This window comes from Oryzias latipes, chromosome 15, assembly GCF_002234675.1.
Source record: "Oryzias latipes chromosome 15, ASM223467v1".
NCBI classification, from domain to species: domain Eukaryota; kingdom Metazoa; phylum Chordata; class Actinopteri; order Beloniformes; family Adrianichthyidae; genus Oryzias; species Oryzias latipes.
In genome coordinates this window covers 28,287,863-28,308,211 of record NC_019873.2, presented here as the reverse complement: position 1 = coordinate 28,308,211, position 20,349 = coordinate 28,287,863, and the positions used below count along the sequence as shown (strand labels likewise).

The window sequence follows — 20,349 nt, the reverse complement described above, 5'->3', positions numbered from 1 at the left end:
GAAAAAACTTCAGTCCAATAACCCAGGAGCTTGGGGCAAAGCCAGAACGTATGAATAAGGTTTCCTGGACATTGGTGGCATCTATCACATGCTGGAGAAATATTAGGGAATATTTTAGATAAACGGAATTTTGTAAAATAAACGCGATGGACCAGTTTGCACTGCATAAGACCGTGCCTCGCGCATATTGAAGATTTGTGTACTCTCATCAGAATCTGAGACCATACGCTGTCAGAGAAAGTTTCTCCTAGATCATCTTCCCAAAGAGCTTTTATAGTGTCCAGAGTTTTCGACCGGATAGCTGATATCTGATTGTAAATAAGAGAAATGGACCCTTTCAAAGAAGAAGAAGGCAAGAGCAAAGAATCCATGGTCGAGGTTTCAGATAAATTAGGAAATGAAGGAAAAGTACTAATAACAAAACTGCGGGCTTGTAAATATCTGAAAAAATGTTGCTTTGGGAGGGAGAATCTTTCTGATAATTGTTGGAAAGAGGCAAAAACATCATCAATGAACAGATCTTTAAAGGTCCGTAAACCAAGATCGGCCCATTTTAAGAAGACGTTGTCAACAAGAGATGGCGTAAAGAAAGGATTAGCTGCTAAAGGTGCTTTATGCGAGTAGATTTGTAATCCAAAAAAACGCTTAAATTGAGTCAGAATCTTAAGAGATGTTTTAACTATATAGTTCTTAGAATGTTCTCTTACTGGGAAATGTATAGGAGAATATAACAGCGCATTGAGAGACACTGGCTTTACCGAGTTCAACTCCATGGTTAACCAGTCTAAGGTGGGAGAAGCTCTGGATTGTAACCAATATTTAAAAATTCTTATGTTGGATGCCCAATAGTAATACCTAAAATTAGGCAGGGCCATTCCTCCAAGCACTTTGGGCCTCTGTAAATAGTGCTTTGACAGTCGTGAATTTTTTTTATCCCAAAGAAATTCGGACACAAGAGAATCAACTTGGGAGAAAAAGGAGCTAGTCAAAAAAATAGGTAAGCACTGAAACAGATACAGAAAGCGAGGCAATATGTTCATCTTGACACAATTAATGCGTGCCACTAAAGATAACTTAAGCAAAGACCAGCGTTCAAAATCTTCTTTCGTTTTTGACAAAAGAGGGATAAAGTTTGCTCCAAATAAGTCTTGTGGTTTTTTTGTCACTTGAACGCCAAGATGTAAAAAGCTGTCATTTGCCACTTTAAAAGGGAAATTTTGCAGGGAAGATGCATTAATACGCGGGTCCAGGGGGAAAATTTCACTTTTGCTCAAATTAAGTTTATATCCTGATAGCTTCCTAAAATCAGATAGCACACTCAATATCACAGGTATTGACCGGTTGATGTCAGAGACATAGAGAAGTAGGTCATCTGCATACAATGAGACCTTTGCCTCCACCCCATATCGATGCACTCCTTTAATGTTCAAGTTATTGCGAATAGCAATAGCCAAGGGTTCTATCGCTAGAGCAAACAAAAGTGGACTTAGAGGACAGCCCTGTCTGGTTGAACGGTGAAGTGAAAAGTAAGTGGACTGAGTGCTATTGGTTCTAACGGCAGCCAATGGATTAGCATATAAAAGTTTGATCCAGCATAAGAAGTTATCTCCCAAACCAAATCTCCTAACTGTATGAAATAGATAAGCCCACTCTACCCTATCAAAAGCCTTTTCAGCGTCTAACAATATTATGGCTTCCTGTGTGTTGCTGTTTGAGTTATTATACGTTATATTAAAGAGTCTCCTCAAGTTGAAGAAAGAATGTCTATTGCGGATAAACCCAGTCTGATCAGGGTTGATGATTTTAGGTAAGATTGTTTCCAGTCGGATGGAAAGAATTTTTGATAAGATTTTGAAGTCCACATTTAGCAGGCTTATGGGTCGGTAGGAGGAGCAAGAGAGGGGGTCTTTTTCCTTCTTCAAAATCAGAGAAATAATGGCTTGGTTAAGTGTCTGAGGTAGCATCCCCTCAGAGTATGCCTCATTATACATGTCTAATAACAACGGAGCTAACTTATCTATGAACTTCTTATAAAACTCTGAAGGATAGCCATCAGGGCCTGGACATTTACCTGCTTGGAGAGACAGAATTGCAGTACTAATTTCTGACAATGAAATGGTCCTGCCCAAAGTATTGGCATCTTCCTGATCGACGGTAGTAATTTTCAATGTTGAAAAAAAATAGTCAAGGTCCCCATCTGATGGAGTAGCTTCAGACGTGTATAATGTTTCATAAAATTCTTTAAAGGTTTGGTTAATCTGAGAGGGCTCTGTAGTAACACCGCAAGGGGTCTGAATTTTTGAAATTTGCCGCGAGGCTGAGACCTGTCTAATTTGGTGTGCCAAAAGTTTGCTTGCTTTATCTCCATGTTCAAAAAACTGGGTACTGGACTGAAGCATTAGCTCAGTAGTACGATATGTCATAAGGGTGTCAAATTCAGCTTGAAGAGAGAGACGCTCTTTATAAATATTTGGAGAAGGCGAGACTGCATACATAGCATCCAGCTGTAATATTTGCTGTCTCAAGTTATTCATTTTGTCACGCCTCAATTTTTGTTCATAGTGAATATAAGAGATTATCTCCCCTCTAATAAAAGCCTTGAGGGATTCCCAGAGGAGAGAGGCAGAGACCCCCGGAGTTTGGTTGGTACTTAAGAAGAAGTCAATCTGCCCAGAGACAAAACTGACAAAATTTTCATTGGCCAACAGACGAACATTAAGCCGCCATGGTGGACGTTCTGAATTTAGGGTGCTAAATTTTATGTCCATTAAAAGGGGGGCATGATCAGACAAGACAATAGCATCATACCTACACCTAGATATTGACGGGAGCAATCTATTGTCAACTAAAAATAAATCAATACGAGTATACGTACGATGCACTGGCGAAAAAAAGGAATACTCACGTTTGGAAGGATTAAAAAAACGCCAGCAATCAGTAGCCGCAAATTCCTGCATGAAAGCTGTAATTGTTTTGGCAGACCGTGAAAGTGCAGCTGGTTTTATGGAGGATCGATCTAACTCAGGATCAAGCCAGCAATTGAGGTCACCCCCTAGAATTAGATGGTGGGAAGATGGATCTGGCAAAATAGAAAATAAACGTTTAAAAAAAACATTGTCGTCGCTGTTGGGTGCGTAAACATTCACCAGTGCAACTTTTAAACCCTGAAGTATACCAGTGACAATGATATACCTGCCATTTGTATCTGAGACGACCTGTTCAGAGACAAAGGGAACAGATTTGTGTACAAGAATGGCGGTTCCTCTAGCTTTACCCAAAAAGGATGAGTGATAGACTTGGCCCACCCAGCTTTTTTTCAGCTTCAAATGATCGACGGTTCTTAGATGGGTCTCTTGTAGAAATGCAACTTGAGACCCCAGTTGTGCTTTGTTTTAAACCGTCATCCAACCCGTTCCATCATCTCATGTGATTTAAAAAGAGTACTTAGTTAAAATGAACTAAATAAATTAAATAAAGTCCTTAAACTTAATAAAGCCCAACTTTAAAAAGAAAAGATTTTTTTAATAAAAAACAAAAATACAGTACCAACACTTTTTTATTTTAACAGAAGCAAATTAATTATCTAGTACAAAGATATAAGGAGCCAAGGATTCAAATAATAAATGTATGAAAAAGTAAAAAAGCGGTTCATGTTTGAGGTAATGAATCCATTTTTCTTTAAGGATATAAGATCTGACAGATTCACAATCCTACAATTTCCTTTTTAATGCTGCACCACCTTTTTTTTCCACTTTTTTTATCTTAACCCTATAAAACATTACAAAGTCACTTTTGCCGGCTAATTTTTACCCGATATAAAATACCCAACAAAAAGGAGTTGACATAAAAGAACAAAAAATTCCTAAATGCTAAAAAAATGATACTAGAAACTTGGTCTTTGGTCCATGCAAGAGTCCAGGACACGCAACACATTGTAAACTCATGTAAATAGTTTTGTTTGAGTAAAAATCCCCCGGCTCCACGGTTAAACGTCAACAAAAAATAAGTACAAAAAACCAACACAAAGCTTCATGTTCCTTAACTGCTGTGACCTCTGGCAGAGAAACAGTTTGTTTAGGAATGGAGCCATGAACCGCATGAAGCACATTTAACATCTGAACGGCACTGAAGCTTCAGGTTTTCATGCTGGAAACCTTTTCTAAAGCAAAACTAGACGTATAGATAGGAAATACAATCATCTGCATACAGTTGTTGCCAAATTGTTATATTTTGATAATCAGAAACTGAAAGTCAAAACTGCCAAACAAAATTTGGTAAGTTGTTTAGCCGAATGTTTTTGCAGCAGCTTTAAATAAAACCCAACTAGTTTTACAATGGAAAATGTCTTTCTCAAAAAAAAATATCAAAAGATGCTTTTTCCTTTGTAATAAGTGAAAAATTGCCAATAGAACTAGTAGAATTTGTCATGGTAAGATTTTTGGAAAGAAATTGTGATGTCCTACACTTTTAAGATTAAATTAACTCTCGAGCATCTCAGGAACATTTAAGCGCTCTCCGTCACGCTGCGTCCTTACACTTTAATATTTTTGGAAAAGAATGTTGTGTTGAAACACTGATCAGAGCAACATTTTGGCACTGAAATCGTTTTAAAACGACCGGTTTGGCACCAGATAAAACCCAAATGGTACCCGTGCCCCACATCATCAGAAGAGTTTTCACTGAGCTCCTGTTTGTGCTGCTCTTCTCAGTGTGGAGTGTGGGAAACACTACTTGCTGCCTTGGAGATCCTCATCAGGGTCCATCACCCCTATCAGGTCTTCAACATACGTCAGCTCCTCAACGCTGGAGTTGTGCATCGCTTCCTGCTGGCCTGCCAGGTGCTGCAGGTAAGACACAGTGCTGCCTCTCCTCCTCCTTCTCACGGACTGTCATTAAGAGGACTGTGGTTTTCCTGAAGGAGCACCGGGACGAGCATCTGACCACCATCCCTCAGGAAGTGTGTTTGTCGTTCATCAAAATCATCCAGGAGGTTCTGGGCTCTCCTCCGGACTTGGACCTGCTCAGACTGATCTGTAACTTCCTGCTGGCCGTTCACCCCCCCACCAACACCTACGTGTGCCACACTCCGTCCAGCTTCTATTTTTCCCTGCACATCGGTAAAGAAGCGGCGCGGCTACACAACCCCGCCACCATCCGAGTGCCGTTAACTTTGCTGTTGTTTCTTCCTCCGTGGGACAGATGGGAAGCTGTACCAGGAGAAGGTGCAGTCCATCATGTACCTGAGACACTCCAACAGTGGCGGGAAATCTGCCAGCAGCTCCGTGATGTCGCTGTCCCCAACTGTGTTCACCGAGGCCCCCCAGGAAGGTACGCCTGCTCCTGCAACCTCCCAGCAGGGAACGCAGAATTTCATTAAAGAGCAATTTGAATGATTGGATTTCTGTGTCATTCTGAATGTCTACAATCAGTCATTATAGTCCTATTTTAGATATAAATGCCTGGAAGAAACTTGTTTTTACTAGGAATGGAGTTCATTATTAATTACTAATTACTTATAAAATGGATCCTATTATAACAAAAATCTAAGTTCATTTTACCAACCAATTTCTCAGACATTTAGTTGGTGCTAAACCTAAATGTTTGCAACCAGTCGCGTTTCTTTCTTCCATTAATAGATAAATAAAGTCCAGTTCGGCTGTTTTCCAGGGAATTTGCCTCCTCTTAGCTCTGAACACGGAGGAGAGGATCAGTCCCTACGCCCTCCGAGTCTGGCTCCCTCTCCGTACGCCTCTCCCCTGCTGACTCCTCGGCTCGGACGTGGCGGTCCGGGTGAAGCGGGTGAAGGAGACGGAGTCTCGCTGAACTCCCAGCAACCTCTGGGCAGCACGGAAACTCTCAAGAAGGTCGGCGGGGACGAGCAGCTCCTGAGCAGCTGTGAGTCAGCCAAAACCATCTGCGACTTGAAGGACCCGGTCGAGGGAGCCGCCCCGCGTCCCCCGTCCATCAGTGTGGAGGAGGACCGGGACGAAGCCGGGGAGGTGGACAGTCTGGCGGAGGGCAGCGTGGGGGTGGCAGAGTCTGAGGACCGCTTCGACTGGGCCAGCGACGAGGCGCCGCGGCGCCCCGACAGCCTGAAAGGGATCCAGTCCTTCCAGAGGAGCCACAGTAACCTGGCCAGCCTGGGCTTGGCCTTCCCGGTGCCAAATGGTTCGCTGGCCGTCGGCCGCTGGCCCAATGCAGCCGACCGAGGCTCCATGCCTGAGGACTGGGAGAGCTACACCTACTCCCCCGGATACGACCGGGCTCACAGCAAGACAGAGTCCACCGACAGGTTGGGGAACACCCGTCCCTTCAGCTCGTATGGATTGTTAGAAATAATAAATGTGAATGTTCTGCCGCTCGTCTCAGGTCCAGTACAGAGGACTGCCTGGTGCTGGTGTGTTGTGGACTTTACGACCTCTTGAGGGGCGTTTTGCTGCTCTTGCCTGACCTCATGCTGGAAGAAGTGATGGACAAGCTCATCCTGCCGGAGGCTCTCATCGTCCTGGTCAACCACTCGTCCCCGCTCATCCAGAAAGGAGTCATGAAGGTGGGCGCTTCCTTTCTCATCAAACAGACGATGATTGTCCTGCAGGGGGAAAAACTACAAACTGACTAAAGAAGACACTTTCATTCAACTTTTTTAAATAATTCCATAATACACGATCATACTGTTTTTAGTCAAACTCCAGAAACTAGTGTCGTTTTCTAGGACAGTTTCTGCAGAGCGACAGCAGATCATGAGGAACTCACCTCTCAGTTGGGGGCAGAAATACTGGCATAGAGTAACCCCACCCCCCTTCCCCTCCCCTGTTCTATCTATATGCTCTCCCACTAGCTTACAGCCCACTAAACTTTAGTTGTGTCTACGAGCGGATGCATCAGAATGGGACGGAGGAGGGAGATTGTGGCTCCGCCCAGCGTAGTTTCTACATCACAAATCCGATTATTGGAACTCTTTCCGTTTGTCTTTTAGCTTAGGGAGATCCTCATGACTCTGGATCATCTTTTAATAAACCTTCACCAAATTCAAAACTCTTAATTATTGTGATCCTGAAAAATGATTTTCCGTTGGTTTTCCATATTTCTATCTTTTGAAGCTGTTTTTTCTGAATGAAGCCCATTGAGACGACTATTGTTGTAAAATGTGGCTTTATAAATAAAATTGAATTAAATTGAAATTTTGGTTCCTTTTTTTGTTGGTATTTTGTTTTGTTGACCTTCAGCTTATTTAACTGACACAAACTAAACACCAGTATATCCCGACTTTTAAGCAAATGTTTGCTTAAAAATGATCAAATACAGGGTTAGTCTGTGTTTTGTTTTTTATTTCCAGTTTTAAACAAAGATGTAATTATTTTTTTCTTTGCTTAGTGCCACAAAAATATATATTATGATTTAAAAACGGGAAAGGTCTAATCTGAAGGCAACATTTTGACTTCCAAATTGAAGCCCTTTTAAAAAAGAAGTGACTGATGGCAAGTACATTAATCAAGGAACCAATCTGTCTCCATTCACAAGAAAATCTGCAAGAGAAATAGAAATGCAGTTTGGCTCCACCTTATTATTTTATTTTAACTTTAAAATTCAATTTAGCACCAACAGGAACCAGTCATTTGATTGACAGATTGTCGTCACATTTTTCAGCTCTGAAGCAGCTTTTCTTTCAATATTCTTAGCAGTGCCTTAAAAATGCTGCTACTTTTAAAAGTCAAGGATTTTTGTTCATTTGTTGTTTTTTTAAGCAGAACATGGATTTATCTGACAAAGTCAGGTGACGGCGCCTCGTCGTGGTTAAATCAGTCAGTATTGCCGTTTTCTCATTGGTTCCCCTTCGTGGATCCTCAGACCGGCTGACATTTGTTTTGTTTTTTTCCGTGTTAAATGCGAACACACGTGTTTCATTAAGCCGCTTTTTCGTCACAGTTACTGGACGCCTACTTCAGCAGAGCGTCGAAGGAGCAGAGGGAGAAGTTTCTGAAGAACCACGGCTTCTCGCTTCTTGCCAACCAGCTGTACATCCACCAGGGCAGCCAGGGGCTCCTGGAGTGTTTCCTGGAGATGCTGTTCAGCCGACCCATGGGCTTGGAGGAAGAGTGAGCATCGTCTTCACCGCCTCACAATGTGCATGTTATGAATCCCTAAGAGGATCCTTTTTTTGTGTGTGTGTGTCCAGACTGGACCTGGATGAGATGGAGAACATCTCGCCCTTCAGAAAGCGCTGCATCATCCCCGTGCTGGGTCTCATTGAGAACTCTCTGTATGAGAACTCCTTGGTGCACAACATCCTTTGCATGCTGCTGCAGCTCATCAACGCCGGGCCCAAGCTGGCGGACATCCTGCTGGACCACGGGCTGCTCTACGTGCTCTTCAACACCCTCTCCACCCTCAACGGCATGGAAAACGGGTACGACTGCCAAGCAAAGGAGGGTTTGCTCGTGGCTTTTGAGCTCAGCCGTAAATTCAGTCTTTGCTCCTCTTTCCGATGGTCAATCTGACTTCCTGTTCTGCTGCTGTTCTCGTCCTCCCTCTGCAGTATTCCCCTGAACGACTACAAGCTCCTGGTGTGTGACATCCAGCAGATGCTGGTCGCCGTGACGATCCATTCCTGCAGCTCCTCGGGGTCTCAGTACTTCCGCATCATTGAAGACCTCATTACTTTGCTGGGTTTCATGCAAACCAGCAAGATGCGCCGCACTCGAGGTGAATTCAGCCGCCTGTCATCAGGCCGGCTAGTTCTGCCGCGCCCGGCGGTCACTTCTGTGCAACCACAGATGGAGACGCATAATAAACACCACCTACATTTTTAACGTTTTACTTCTAATCTGATTCAGAAGGGAGTTTTATTTTGGAAAATGACTGGATTCTCTCCACCACATCCGACTCATTCTTGTCTCATGTCAAGTCGCTCGTGTTGAAAATCCATCCGCTGCTTTCTTAAAGCTAGCAAAGCTACTAAAAAAACAAACGTATGTGGAAAGTTTGTTTGGGTAGAAAAGCTCAAAAATGGAAACAGGAGAGTTTTCGACTTCAAAATAAAATGAAGCTGCTGTCAGCAGACAAACACCGGGAGTCTTTACTCCAAATGTGAATTTATTTTGACAGTTCTTCCCAGACCATAATAGTAATAATGATAATGCAAAATATTTAGCAACCGGCTGCCTAATGTCAGGAGTTTGCTCCTTATAGAGTTACTCAAAGGTTTTGGTGACTGACGTTTTTGTTTTTATCAGTCGCACCTTAAAAGTCGGTCAAGCTGAAGTTGGCGTCTGATTTTACCCCTTTGACAGTTATGGGTTAAGGGGAAATTAAGATCATATTTTTTCCGACATAAAATCTAGTGTAAACATAGAGTTTAAAGCAGCTGCAGATATTTTACAGAGGTTGAAGATAAACTTTACCCTCAAAAGTTGAGACAAACTCGAGGCAAAAAAAGAATATGGGATGTCGCCTTCAGTACAGACCAGTCTATAAGATGTTATCTGTGGCCTGGAAGAGGTTGAGGATCACTGGTCTACTCAGCCACCTCACATTTCTGCATTAGCCCGTCTATTCTTTTCTGCCTCCAGGAACATTTTTTCCTTCACGTGTCAAGAAAAGCAAAGACTTTAGTAAATCTTCAGCAGAAACTTTGGTTTTCCTGCAGCTTTCTCACACAGGTTACTAATCCGTGGCAGAGGTTTGAAGAAATGTAGCATTTTTACTGAAATAAATGATTGAACGTGAGTGAATGTGGAGCCTCCGGTTAAGCTGAGCGTTTGTGCCGTGTTCCCAGAGATGGCCGTGGCTCTGCAGTTCCGAGTCCTCCAGTCAGCCATCGAGTTCATCAAGACCACCGCCAACCACGAGCCTCATAAGCTGAGCAGCTCCGTGCACGCTCCCAGCTCTCCGCATCACGCCATCCATCAGAAGCGCAAAAGCATCGCAGGTGAGTTCGGCCGCGGCGGCAGAAACCCGACCCGGTTCCGGTGTCCGTGCATTGACGGTGTCCTCGTCCTGATCTCAAGGTTCCATTGCCATGAAAGACTCGATTATCCCCCGCCTCCCCAGGCAGCACTACTGCTCCTACGGCCAGATCCCTATGTTCCCCCCATTCAGCCTCCTGCCCCAGGACTCCCCCCTCTCCTGCCCCTCCAGTCCTCCATCATACATGCTCCACTGTGATGCAGGTAGCTGGGGGCGTGACCGACCTCCCCCCTCCTGGGGGGACGTCTCCCACGTTTGCAGTGAAGTTAATCTGCCCGGTACCCTGAGGTGTTACCGGTGCCAGTGTGTGCATGTTTGAAACCCCCACTAAACCCGTGCGGCTCCTCCCTGGAGGAGAGCCGCCTTCTCCTTGCGCGGTCTTTGCTGTGAAGCTTCAGCTCATCTTGGTTCGTCTCGTGCTTTCAGGCCGGCGCCGCTTCTCGGTGGCGCAGACCGACTCTCTCCTGATGCGGATGCGCTCTGTTGCCAGCGATGAGCTGCACCACATGATGCAGAGGAGGATGAGCCAGGAGAACCCCATCCGTGCCAGCGAAGCGGAGTTTGTTCAGCGGCTGCAGCGGCTGGTGGTTCTGGCCGTGAACAGACTCATTTACCACGGTAAATGACCTTTCCTGACTGCGGTTATCGCCTTTGTCTGTCAGCTGATCTTTGGCTTCTGGTTTCAGATGTGAGTCAGGACTTGTTTGACCTGCTGAACATCCCGGACTCTCCTGACCATCAGTCGCTCACCCCAGATCCCGGCAACCAGTCGCACGACGACAGCGGTCCGCCGTCTGTCCCGCACTCCCCGACCCCATTCAGTCTGCCGCCCGCCAGCATAAAGAGCTTCCAGAGAGACATCCTCAAACTCATGATGGACGGGATCAAAATCAGCCTGGTAACGAAAACCTCGTCCGTCCGTCTGCAGAGCGTTGAGATCTTTCTCTTTGGCTGATCTGGTTCTGTGGGTCCACAGGGCAGCAGCCCGGGTCGAGGAGGAGCCCCCCACCATCAGTGGCAGAGGATCCTCTGGTCCTGCAGGGACACTTTTAAGGTCCAAATAGGTCGTCTTCTGGTGCACTCGCTCAGCACCGCACTTCCCCTTTCTGACAGGAAGGAGGCGCTGGAGTTTGTGTTTGACTCCAAACATTTAGAAATCCTGAAAGAAAGCCTCAGTCCAGGTCTGGAGGTGAGTCCTGCTCCAGGTTTTCATGCTTGAAGGGTTTGTTTTTTTCTCTGAACAAAAACCAAACTTTGTTCGTTTCGCTGCCCGTCCTCCACGCAGCACGGACCTAAGCTGTCCCTGTATCTGTACGAGATGCTGCACGACCACCGAGACGGCCTCACGAAAGACGAGCAGGGCGCCGTGGGCGTGTTCATGACCTCGCTGAAGCTGTGCGGCCATCGCTGCATCCCGCCCAGCGCCCCACACAAGCAGGACCTGCTGAAGGCCATAAAGGAGGTAAGTGCTGCATGGAGACGCTTTTGTTACAGGGATATAATGCTGGTCACTTCTGACAAACATGACGCTTTCTAGAAACCTGAAAAAAGTAATAAAGTTGTTCCTCTTTAGGAAAAATTCAAATATGAAGCAGAAGAAAAAAACAGCAAAGTTGCGTGGGAAAAGAAAATGGTAAACGCTCAGCGGAAGTGAGTATGAATCCACTTGATCTGGATGTAAATATTTAGCATAATCCGGTTTTGTTCCCCTTTTTAATTTCTTTTCCTCCGTTATCCCGCTGCAGTCTTATTCAGAGGCTGGATGGGAAGTTGAAGGACATTTCCAAGATTGCGGCTGACATCACTCAGAATGTGTCTCTGCAGCAAGGCCAAGAAAGAAAGAAAGTCATCCAGCACATCCGGGGTCTCTACAAGACCGACCTGAGCGCCAGCCGCCACTGGCAGGAGCTGGTGCAGCAGCTCACCCACGACCGGTGGGCCTTCGTCTCCCTCTGGAGCATTTAAACCAGCATTTTCATGACTTTTTCCATGTCGGACAGTAGTTTGAACCAAGGACATTAACAGTTTGCTGCTGTTCTAGGGCAGTTTGGTACAACCAGAACTCCTACCCAACGTCCTGGCAGCTGGATCCCACCGAGGGGCCGAACCGGGAGCGGCGGCGGCTGCAGAGATGCTACCTCACCATTCCAAACAAATACCTGCTTCTGGACAGACGCAAGCCTGAAGGTGGGAAGACTCTTTTTAAGTCCCACTCTGGTAAAATCTGGTTTGGGGTGTTGTTAACTTGTTCTGTTAGCATTTTTCTGATTTTTATAAAGAAAATTGAGCTTAAAAATGGCATTTCTCAGTATTTCTTTATTCAAATAGAAATACTGTTGGAAAAGATCATATACTGTGAACAAAGCAAATGCGCGACTGTCACAGGAAGTAAATAAATGTTCAAAATAATGTTTCAGTGAACATTTTCAAAGTAAAGTTTTTTTGTAGATAATAAAGACTAAAGTTCATTTTACCAAATTCAGTTCTTAAAAAAACCAAATTTGTTTTAAATATATATTTACAAAGTAGATTTGAATAAAATAAAGTAGGAAAATATTTTTTCAAAATAATCATTTTCTTAAGTTTATAAAACTCTTTTGTGTTGGAAATTCTTTTCTCTGTTTAGCTGAAAGGACTTTGAGTGTTTTTTCTAGTTGTTCCATTTCTACTGAGGTGTTGCTGCGTCGACAGTTACTGTCTTCTTGTCATCGATCTACTGGAACTGGAATCAGATCAACTCTGAGGAGGAAAAGCTGTGAAGAACATTTTCAGGATTTGTTGTTAAACGATTCAAAGCAGCCGCGACTTTTATGTTTTGTTTCCTGCTGGAGTTAACCAGGAAGTTGACAGAAAAACGGACATTGTGTAAAGTTTCTTTCTTTCTAAATCTTTCTGTTTTTACCTGTTTTGTTGATTCAGATCTCCTGTTCCAAATAAAGGTATAGATGATACATATGTGGATTAAATAGTAAAAATAGAGAATCGATCTGTGAATTGTTGATCTTGATTCGTGATTCGAACCCCAACACCACCTCCTGGTGCAGCCCTATGTGCTCCATTCAATCATCATTCATCAAAAGATGATCAGAGTGGGACTTTAACGGCCTATTCTGTGCTTTTTCATCCCCATTCCGACTTGTCCTGTTCCTTCTAGAAGCAGTGAAGCCGCCGCTGTCCTTCCTGTTTGAGGATAAAACCCACTCCTCCTTCTCCTCCACCGTCAAGGACAAAGCCACCAGCGAGTCCATCAGGTAGGCCAGTTGCTCCGGAGCATCCGGGAACTGAAGCCGTGGGTCCTCCTCAAATGAAACTTTGGTTCTTGTCCTCAGGTTCACAAGAAGGTGTGTGAGTGTTGCTCCATCCAGGGAGACGGCAGGAGAGCTCCTTCTAGGTTAGCAAACGCCGCTGCACGCCACACGAACGAAACCCGGCTTCTCTCAGCTGTTTAATCCGTGTTCTCCCAGGAAAGCTGTCCTCTCGGTGCTCTAACAGTGACTCTGTCCTGCTGTTACACAGGGAAGTCTGGGATGTACTTTGTGGAGGACAATGCTGCTGATGCACAGGACAGCCAGGTACGTGCTCAGGACTCTTTCATCCTGTTCCGGTGGATCGGCTCCATGTTGCACGAACCCACCGGGCTTTTGTGCGTGAATAGATTCTTCACGGGGAGACCGAGGCGCCCTCCTTCTCCTGGACGTATGAGGAGATAAAGGAGGTGCACAAGAGGTGGTGGCAGCTGAGGGACAACGCCGTGGAGATATTCCTCACCAACGGCAGGACGCTGCTGTTAGCCTTCGACAACACCAAGGTGAAGCAGAAAAAGAGAAACCAATTTTTTCCAACAGGAACACGGTTTCACTGCATTAAAACACCGTGAGGGAATTTTCCACATTCACCAAAACCATCCTAGAGCTGCTTACCTTCTTTTAGTATTCATACATACAGTCACCAGGCAAAGGGCTCCTGCAGCTCCTTCAGTGAAACGATTAGGGATGCACCAAAATGTAAATGAATAGTAATAAGAACGCTTGGCCAGATACCGGATAGTTATCAAATATGGATGTGTTGCATAAATAGATAAGAATACATTCAAGACGTGTTGTTCAAAGAAAGTAAATGTTTATATTATGTCAAAACACCAATTCCAACATGAATGCAGGTACACCACTAAACCCAGAGCCAGGATCAATGTGTCAATGACGGCATTTTCTAGACACCGGAGAGACGCAAACACGTCCGGCCGAATGGATGGATGGATGGATGGCATCCCTAGTTAGGATCAGAAATCTGTTGGGTTTCACTTCCAACAACAGCATCTGTGCAGAAAGTCCTCCATTTTTATCATGAAAGATTAACTTTGGGATCTACACGCCTGTTGATCCATCGGCTCCTCTGGGAAACGGCTTGGAAAAAAGAAATGTTGGTTTTAAGGTTTGTAGATTATAAACGTCGTTGAGTGAGGCGAGCTCGCATAGTGGCGTTCCCCTGTTGCTCGCATATTTTGATCAGAATATTGAGAAAACCTCAAACATTAATCGCCGGCTCAAGCTGAACAAAACAAACACACGATGTGAACATATTAGGCAGGAAAAACCACGGACATCAGAAAATGTACTTTTGCAGGTTCTTCTAAAAATGACAAAGCTGGTCGTCGCTCTCAGCCGACCACAAACTAAAGCCAACGGAAAGGCCGCCATTTTGACACTTTTTTAATGACCGGAGTGTCTGGAGCAGAGTGGGGGGGCGTGTGGCAGCCGCTCAGCCAGTGAGGGTGTCAGAAGTGGGCGGCGAGGGCGGGGTTGCATAGTTTACAACGCAGCTCTCGGCTTTAAATGTTTTTGTTTTGATTTCTATGATAGTTTTTTTCCTATTAATTGTTTTGCTTTCTTTAATTGGTTGAATGCTTTGATTTCCGGTCTCAGTTCCGAGACGACGTCTTCCACAACATCCTGACCTCTGACCTTCCCAACCTTCTGGAGTACGGGAACATCACGGCGCTCACGCAGCTCTGGGGCTCCGGTCAGATCACCAACTTCGAGTATCTAACGCACCTCAACAAGCACGCCGGCCGCTCCTTCAACGACCTCATGCAGTACCCCGTGTTCCCCTTCGTCCTGAGCGACTACACCAGCGAGACGCTGGACCTGCAGGAGGCCAACATCTACAGGAACCTCAGCAAACCCATCGCGGTCCAGTCAAAGGAGAAGGAGGACCGCTACGTGGATAATTACAGGGTAAGACCGACGGTTTCTCTGTGTGGCTGGAGGAGAAAAGCTTCACCGTCGGCGTGTTTGTCGCGCAGTACCTGGAGGAGGAGTACAAAAAGGGCATTCGAGAAGACGACCCCATGCCCCCCGTCCAGCCGTACCACTACGGCTCGCATTACTCCAACAGCGGCACCGTGCTGCACTTCCTGGTCCGAATGCCGCCTTTCACCAAGATGTTCCTGGCCTACCAGGGTGAGTTCTGCTCTCCACCATGAAAGGCTGCTCTGCTGGTTTCATCCTGGCGGTTTTCTCTGATCGCGGTTTCCATTCATCTCCTCTGATGCTGCCATGTGTCTTTTGATGCCACGGCGAATGTATTCAGCGAGCGCGTTGTTGAAGGTTATGAAAGGAGGTGCTTTTAAGCAGCCTCTAATTAGATTTCCTTTGGCCTCGTTTAGACCAGAGCTTTGATATCCCCGACCGGACCTTTCACTCCATGAACACCACGTGGCGTCTGTCCTCCTACGAGTCCATGACGGACGTGAAGGAGCTCATCCCAGAGTTTTTCTACCTCCCAGAATTTCTGGTTAACAGAGAGGGTAACTGTCGCCTAAACATCCACGTTTGTCCCTCTAAACATTCCCTCAAGAAGTTCATGTTTCTTTCTTTTGTCCAGGTTTTGATTTTGGCGTTCGCCAGAACGGGGAGCGGGTAAACCACGTGAACTTGCCCCCTTGGGCTCGCAATGACCCTCGTCTGTTCGTCCTGATCCATCGGCAAGCTCTGGAGTCGGATCACGTGTCCCAGACGCTGTGTCAGTGGATCGATCTGGTCTTTGGGCTCAAACAGAAAGGCAGAGCTGCCGTTCAGGCCATCAACGTCTTCCACCCCGCAGTGAGGAGCCGCCGGCCTTCGCGTTCCTTCAGGAGAACCTTCCTCGTTGCTTTTGCTAACATCTGCTAAACCTCTCCACAGACTTACTTTGGCATGGACGTGTCTGCTGTGGAGGACCCGGTCCAGAGGCGGGCCCTGGAGACCATGATCAAGACGTACGGACAGACGCCCAGGCAGCTCTTCAGCGCTTCCCACATGAGCAGGACGGGGCCCAAACTCATGATGGAGGGGGAGCTGCCGGCGGCCATGGGGCTCCTGGTCCAGCTGGCCTTCAGGGAAACGCGAGAACAAGCGAAGGAAGTCGTGTGTCCGGTAATCCACGATCCGGGACGCAGAGGAAGACCTCCCTGAAAAGATGTGCTGCTGACTGCTAACTCTGCCCCCCACAGAGCCCGCTGCCGTGGATCAAAGGTATGAAGTGGGGGGAGTTTGTGGGCTCGCCGTCCGCCCCGGACCCCGTGGTGTGTTTCAGCCAGCCGCACGGGGAAAGGTTCGGATCTTTGCTGGCGCTGCCGACCCGGGCCATCTGCGGCCTGTACAGCAAGTTCTGCCTCATGATGATTTACAGCAAAGAGCAGGGTATGGGGGCCTTCTTTAGGAGGGATTTCTCCCGCCAGGACTTTCCGCCTGACTCCTACCGGTGTGTTTGCCCCCTCCCCCACAGGCGTGCGGAGCATGCACAGCACCGACATCCAGTGGTCTGCCATCCTGAGCTGGGGATACGGCGACAACATCCTGCGGCTGAAGAGCAAGCAGAGCGAGCCGCCCATCAACTTCATTCAGTGTTCACAGCTCCACCAGGTATGACCCGCTTCCCCCCAGAACCTGCCCCGAAGGTGGGGTGGGGGAAGGATCTGAAGTGCCTCACCTTTCCTGCCCCCCCTGCAGGTGAGCAGCTGCGCCTGGGTACCCGACGGCTGCCAGCTCTTCACGGGCAGCAAGTGTGGAGTTATCACCGCCTACAGCAACCGCTTCACCAGCAGCACGGTGGGTTTCCATGGCGACGTCCCTCTATAACCTTCCGCCTCCACACCAGCACCCAGACCCCCCCTCAAACGCTCAACTTCATTAGTCACGTCACAGCTGCCCTTGAAACGATTTCAGCCCGGCAGGAGGTGGGATTCGAGGTCCAGGAGTGCAGTCATGAGAGGAGCTCTCAGCTGTTCTCCTGCTTCACAAAAAGATTTATTTTTTTTTTAAAAGGGAGCACTTCAGAAAAAGACCAACGTGACACACTGACACAGAAACCCGCTGACGGCCTTTTGCGTTTCTGCAGCCATCAGAGATGGAGGTGGAGTCTCAGGTGCACCTGTACGGCCACACAGGCGAGGTCACCAACCTGGTGGTCTGCAAACCCTACAGCATCCTCATCAGTGTGAGCTGTGATGGCACCTGCATCATCTGGGACCTCAACAGGTCGGTGTCTCGGCGGGGAGGCGGAGCTCCAAGCGTGACTTGTTTCTGAGCTCCTGCATGTTTTTCAGACTTTGTTACGTGCAAAGCCTCACAGGTCACAAAAGCCCGGTGACCGCTGTGGCTGCCAGTGAAACCACCGGAGACATCGCCACAGTCTGCCACTCTGGTGAGGGGGCGGGGCCTTTCAGTTCCTGACGCTCTGGCCAGAAAAGATGCCATAACTCTGCTTCTTTTTGTGTGTGTGCAGAGGGTGGAGGAAGCGACCTGCGCCTGTGGACGGTGAACGGTGATCTGATTGGTCACGTCCACTGCAGAGAAACCATCTGCTCGCTGGCCTTTTCCAACCAACCTGAGGGCGTGTCTGTCAACGTCATAGCCGGCGGTCTGGAAAACGGCGTAGTGAGGTATGCAGAACTACTTTCATTCACTTTTCCCGTATTTTTTGGAGTATACAGTTGGCCAAAAGAGTGTTTAGTCGGCCACCAATTGTGCAAGTTCTCCCACTTAAAAAGATGAGAGAGGCCTGTAATTTTCATCATAGGTTAACCTCAACCATGAGAGACAAAATGAGAAATAATCCAGAAAATCACATTGCCTGATTTTTTAAAAATAATTTATTTGTAAATTATGGTGGAAAATAAATATTTGGTCAACATCAAAAGATCAACGCAATACTTTATCTACCGTTTGTTGGCAATGACAGCAGTCAAACGTGTTCTTCAAACGTCTTCAAAAGGTTTTCACAAACTATTTTGGTCCATTCCTCCATGCAGATCTCCTCTAGAGCTGTGATGTTTTAGGGCTGTCGCTGGACAACACAGATGTTCAACTCCTTCCAAAGATTTTCTATGGGGTTGACATCTGGAGACTGGCTAGACCCCTCCAGGAGCTTGAAATGCTTCTTATGAAGTCCCTCCTTCGTTACCTGGTAGGGTTGTGCCGATACCATAGTCCATCGTGATGTCAGTCAGCCATCACGATGGAGAGACACCATGGTGATGCCACGCCCCCGCCATGCTGCAAGTAGACGCCATAAGCCGCGGTCACATGTGCAAAAATATCTTGATCGGATCAATGGTCGGATTAGACGTGGGTGCAGAAAACCTTTTTCCGATTAGAACGAACGTTCACATGGTCACACTTTCAGTCTGAATTAATCATTTGCACATTTGCAGTAGTGATGAAAATACCGGAAGAGGAAATGAGTCCCGCTGTAAATAAAGTGAGCTGCCACATGCATATATGTAGCAGCTCGGTAACATACGAGATGATCTTCTAATTTCCTGTCATCGCGGATGAGTCATTAGTTGGGAAATAAAATAAATAAAGTAATAAAGTAAAATTACTAATAATAATTATATAATAACAAAAGAAAATGAAAAATACCCCCCCGACGATATCATCGTCCATCCAGATGGTTTACTGCAAACATCGTCAACTGCCAATTTAAGGGACATCACCCAACCCTGTTACCCGGGCAACGTGTGTTTGGGATGGTTGTCATGCTGAAAGACCCAGCCATGGTTCATCTTCAATGCTGATGGAAGGAGGTTTTCACTCCAAATCTGCCCATACATGGCTCCATTCATTCTTTCCTTTACACGGATCAGTCGTCCTGGTCCCTTTGCTAATAAACGGCCCCAAACTATGATACTTCCACCCCCATGCTTTACTGTAGGTCTGGTGTTCTTTGGATGCAGCTCAGCATTCTTTCTCCTCCAAACACGATGAGTAGAGTTCTTACCAAAAAGTTCTATTGTGGTTTCATCTGACCATAGGACATTCTCCCAATCCTCTTCTGGATCCTCCAAATGCTCTCTAGCAGACTGTAGACGGTTCTGCACATGTACCGGCTTTAGCAGGGGGACACGTCTGGCCCTGCAGGGTTTGAGTCCCTGGTGGTGTAGTGTTTTACTGATGGTAGCCTTTGTTACTTTGGTCCCAGCTCTCTGCAGGTCATTCACTAGGTCCCCCGTGGGGTTCTGGGATCTTTGCTCCCCGTTCTTGTGATCATTCTGACCCCACAGGGTGAGATCTTGGGGGGAGCCCCAGATGGAGGGAGATTCTCAGTGGTCTTGTACGTCTTCCATTTCCTAATAATTGCCCCCACAGGTGATTTCTTCACACCAAGCTGCTTACCTGTTGCAGATTCAGTCTTCCAGCCTGCTGCAGGTCAACAGTTTGGTTTCTGGTGTCCTTAGACAGCTCTTTGGTCTCCATAGTGGAGTTTGGAGGCCTCTCTCATCGTTTCAAGTGGAAACTTGCACAATTGGAGGTTGCCTCAATCCTGTTTTGCTCCACTGTTAGTCACATTGGAGTATAACAATAATAATGTATTGGATATTTCTGCACCATAGGGTCACAGTCAGGGTCACGGTTAGGATCATGGTTAGGGTCACAGTCATTGTTAGGATTAAGGTAAATTGTATAATTTCCACTTCCAGTCGGTAATGTCAGCCGCTGTCTTGTCTGCTGTTAGGTCCCTCTCGAACAATCATATTGTTTGTTTTGGACAGCGGTTCTTCTTCTTAGTTGCTTTCAGTAGCAAATGTTAACATGCCTACAGCGCCCTCTAGCGGCCGTTAGTGAGAAAATAACCTATATATGAGCCCAAATCTCTTTATTTTAAACACATAGAAGTCGCACCCATGGCAAACAATACAAAAAGCTGTGACTTGTATTGCGAAAAAGAGGGAACATGCATCTTTTTTTTTCTTTTTTTTGCATGCATTTTTTCACGTTGCAATAAATAAATATGTTTTTAGGCTGTGGAGCACCTGGGATCTAAAACCAGTCCGAGAGGTCACCTTTGCAAAGTCCAGTAAACCCATCATCAGGTATTGATCCGCTCTCCAGGTGTTGCTTT

The 20,349-nt window shown here is 46.4% G+C and overlaps 1 protein-coding gene across 2 annotated transcripts in view; it reads left to right on the top strand.

Annotated features, from left to right (window-relative positions):
- Positions 1–20,349, top strand: part of lyst (lysosomal trafficking regulator) — a 65,495-nt gene that overhangs the window by 43,744 nt on the left and 1,402 nt on the right. The window contains exons 20-51 of one of the 2 annotated variants that reach the window (XM_023963749.1): positions 4,710–4,847; positions 4,922–5,117; positions 5,200–5,328; positions 5,668–6,292; positions 6,370–6,550; positions 7,927–8,096; positions 8,177–8,407; positions 8,537–8,703; positions 9,776–9,928; positions 10,393–10,584; positions 10,653–10,864; positions 10,943–11,155; positions 11,252–11,428; positions 11,540–11,616; positions 11,712–11,900; positions 12,008–12,153; positions 13,121–13,217; positions 13,296–13,357; positions 13,483–13,538; positions 13,622–13,774; positions 14,889–15,200; positions 15,269–15,425; positions 15,632–15,772; positions 15,850–16,067; positions 16,149–16,379; positions 16,457–16,646; positions 16,732–16,868; positions 16,956–17,054; positions 17,344–17,483; positions 17,552–17,649; positions 17,731–17,887; positions 20,249–20,320. In XM_023963749.1, coding sequence (XP_023819517.1) covers positions 4,710–4,847; positions 4,922–5,117; positions 5,200–5,328; positions 5,668–6,292; positions 6,370–6,550; positions 7,927–8,096; positions 8,177–8,407; positions 8,537–8,703; positions 9,776–9,928; positions 10,393–10,584; positions 10,653–10,864; positions 10,943–11,155; positions 11,252–11,428; positions 11,540–11,616; positions 11,712–11,900; positions 12,008–12,153; positions 13,121–13,217; positions 13,296–13,357; positions 13,483–13,538; positions 13,622–13,774; positions 14,889–15,200; positions 15,269–15,425; positions 15,632–15,772; positions 15,850–16,067; positions 16,149–16,379; positions 16,457–16,646; positions 16,732–16,868; positions 16,956–17,054; positions 17,344–17,483; positions 17,552–17,649; positions 17,731–17,887; positions 20,249–20,320 — 5,516 coding nt within the window. Of the gene's footprint in view, positions 1–4,709; positions 4,848–4,918; positions 5,118–5,199; positions 5,329–5,667; positions 6,293–6,369; positions 6,551–7,926; positions 8,097–8,176; positions 8,408–8,536; positions 8,704–9,775; positions 9,929–10,392; positions 10,585–10,652; positions 10,865–10,942; positions 11,156–11,251; positions 11,429–11,539; positions 11,617–11,711; positions 11,901–12,007; positions 12,154–13,120; positions 13,218–13,295; positions 13,358–13,482; positions 13,539–13,621; positions 13,775–14,888; positions 15,201–15,268; positions 15,426–15,631; positions 15,773–15,849; positions 16,068–16,148; positions 16,380–16,456; positions 16,647–16,731; positions 16,869–16,955; positions 17,055–17,343; positions 17,484–17,551; positions 17,650–17,730; positions 17,888–20,248; positions 20,321–20,349 lie in introns of both variants that reach the window. The other variant, XM_023963748.1, reaches the window with a different exon arrangement.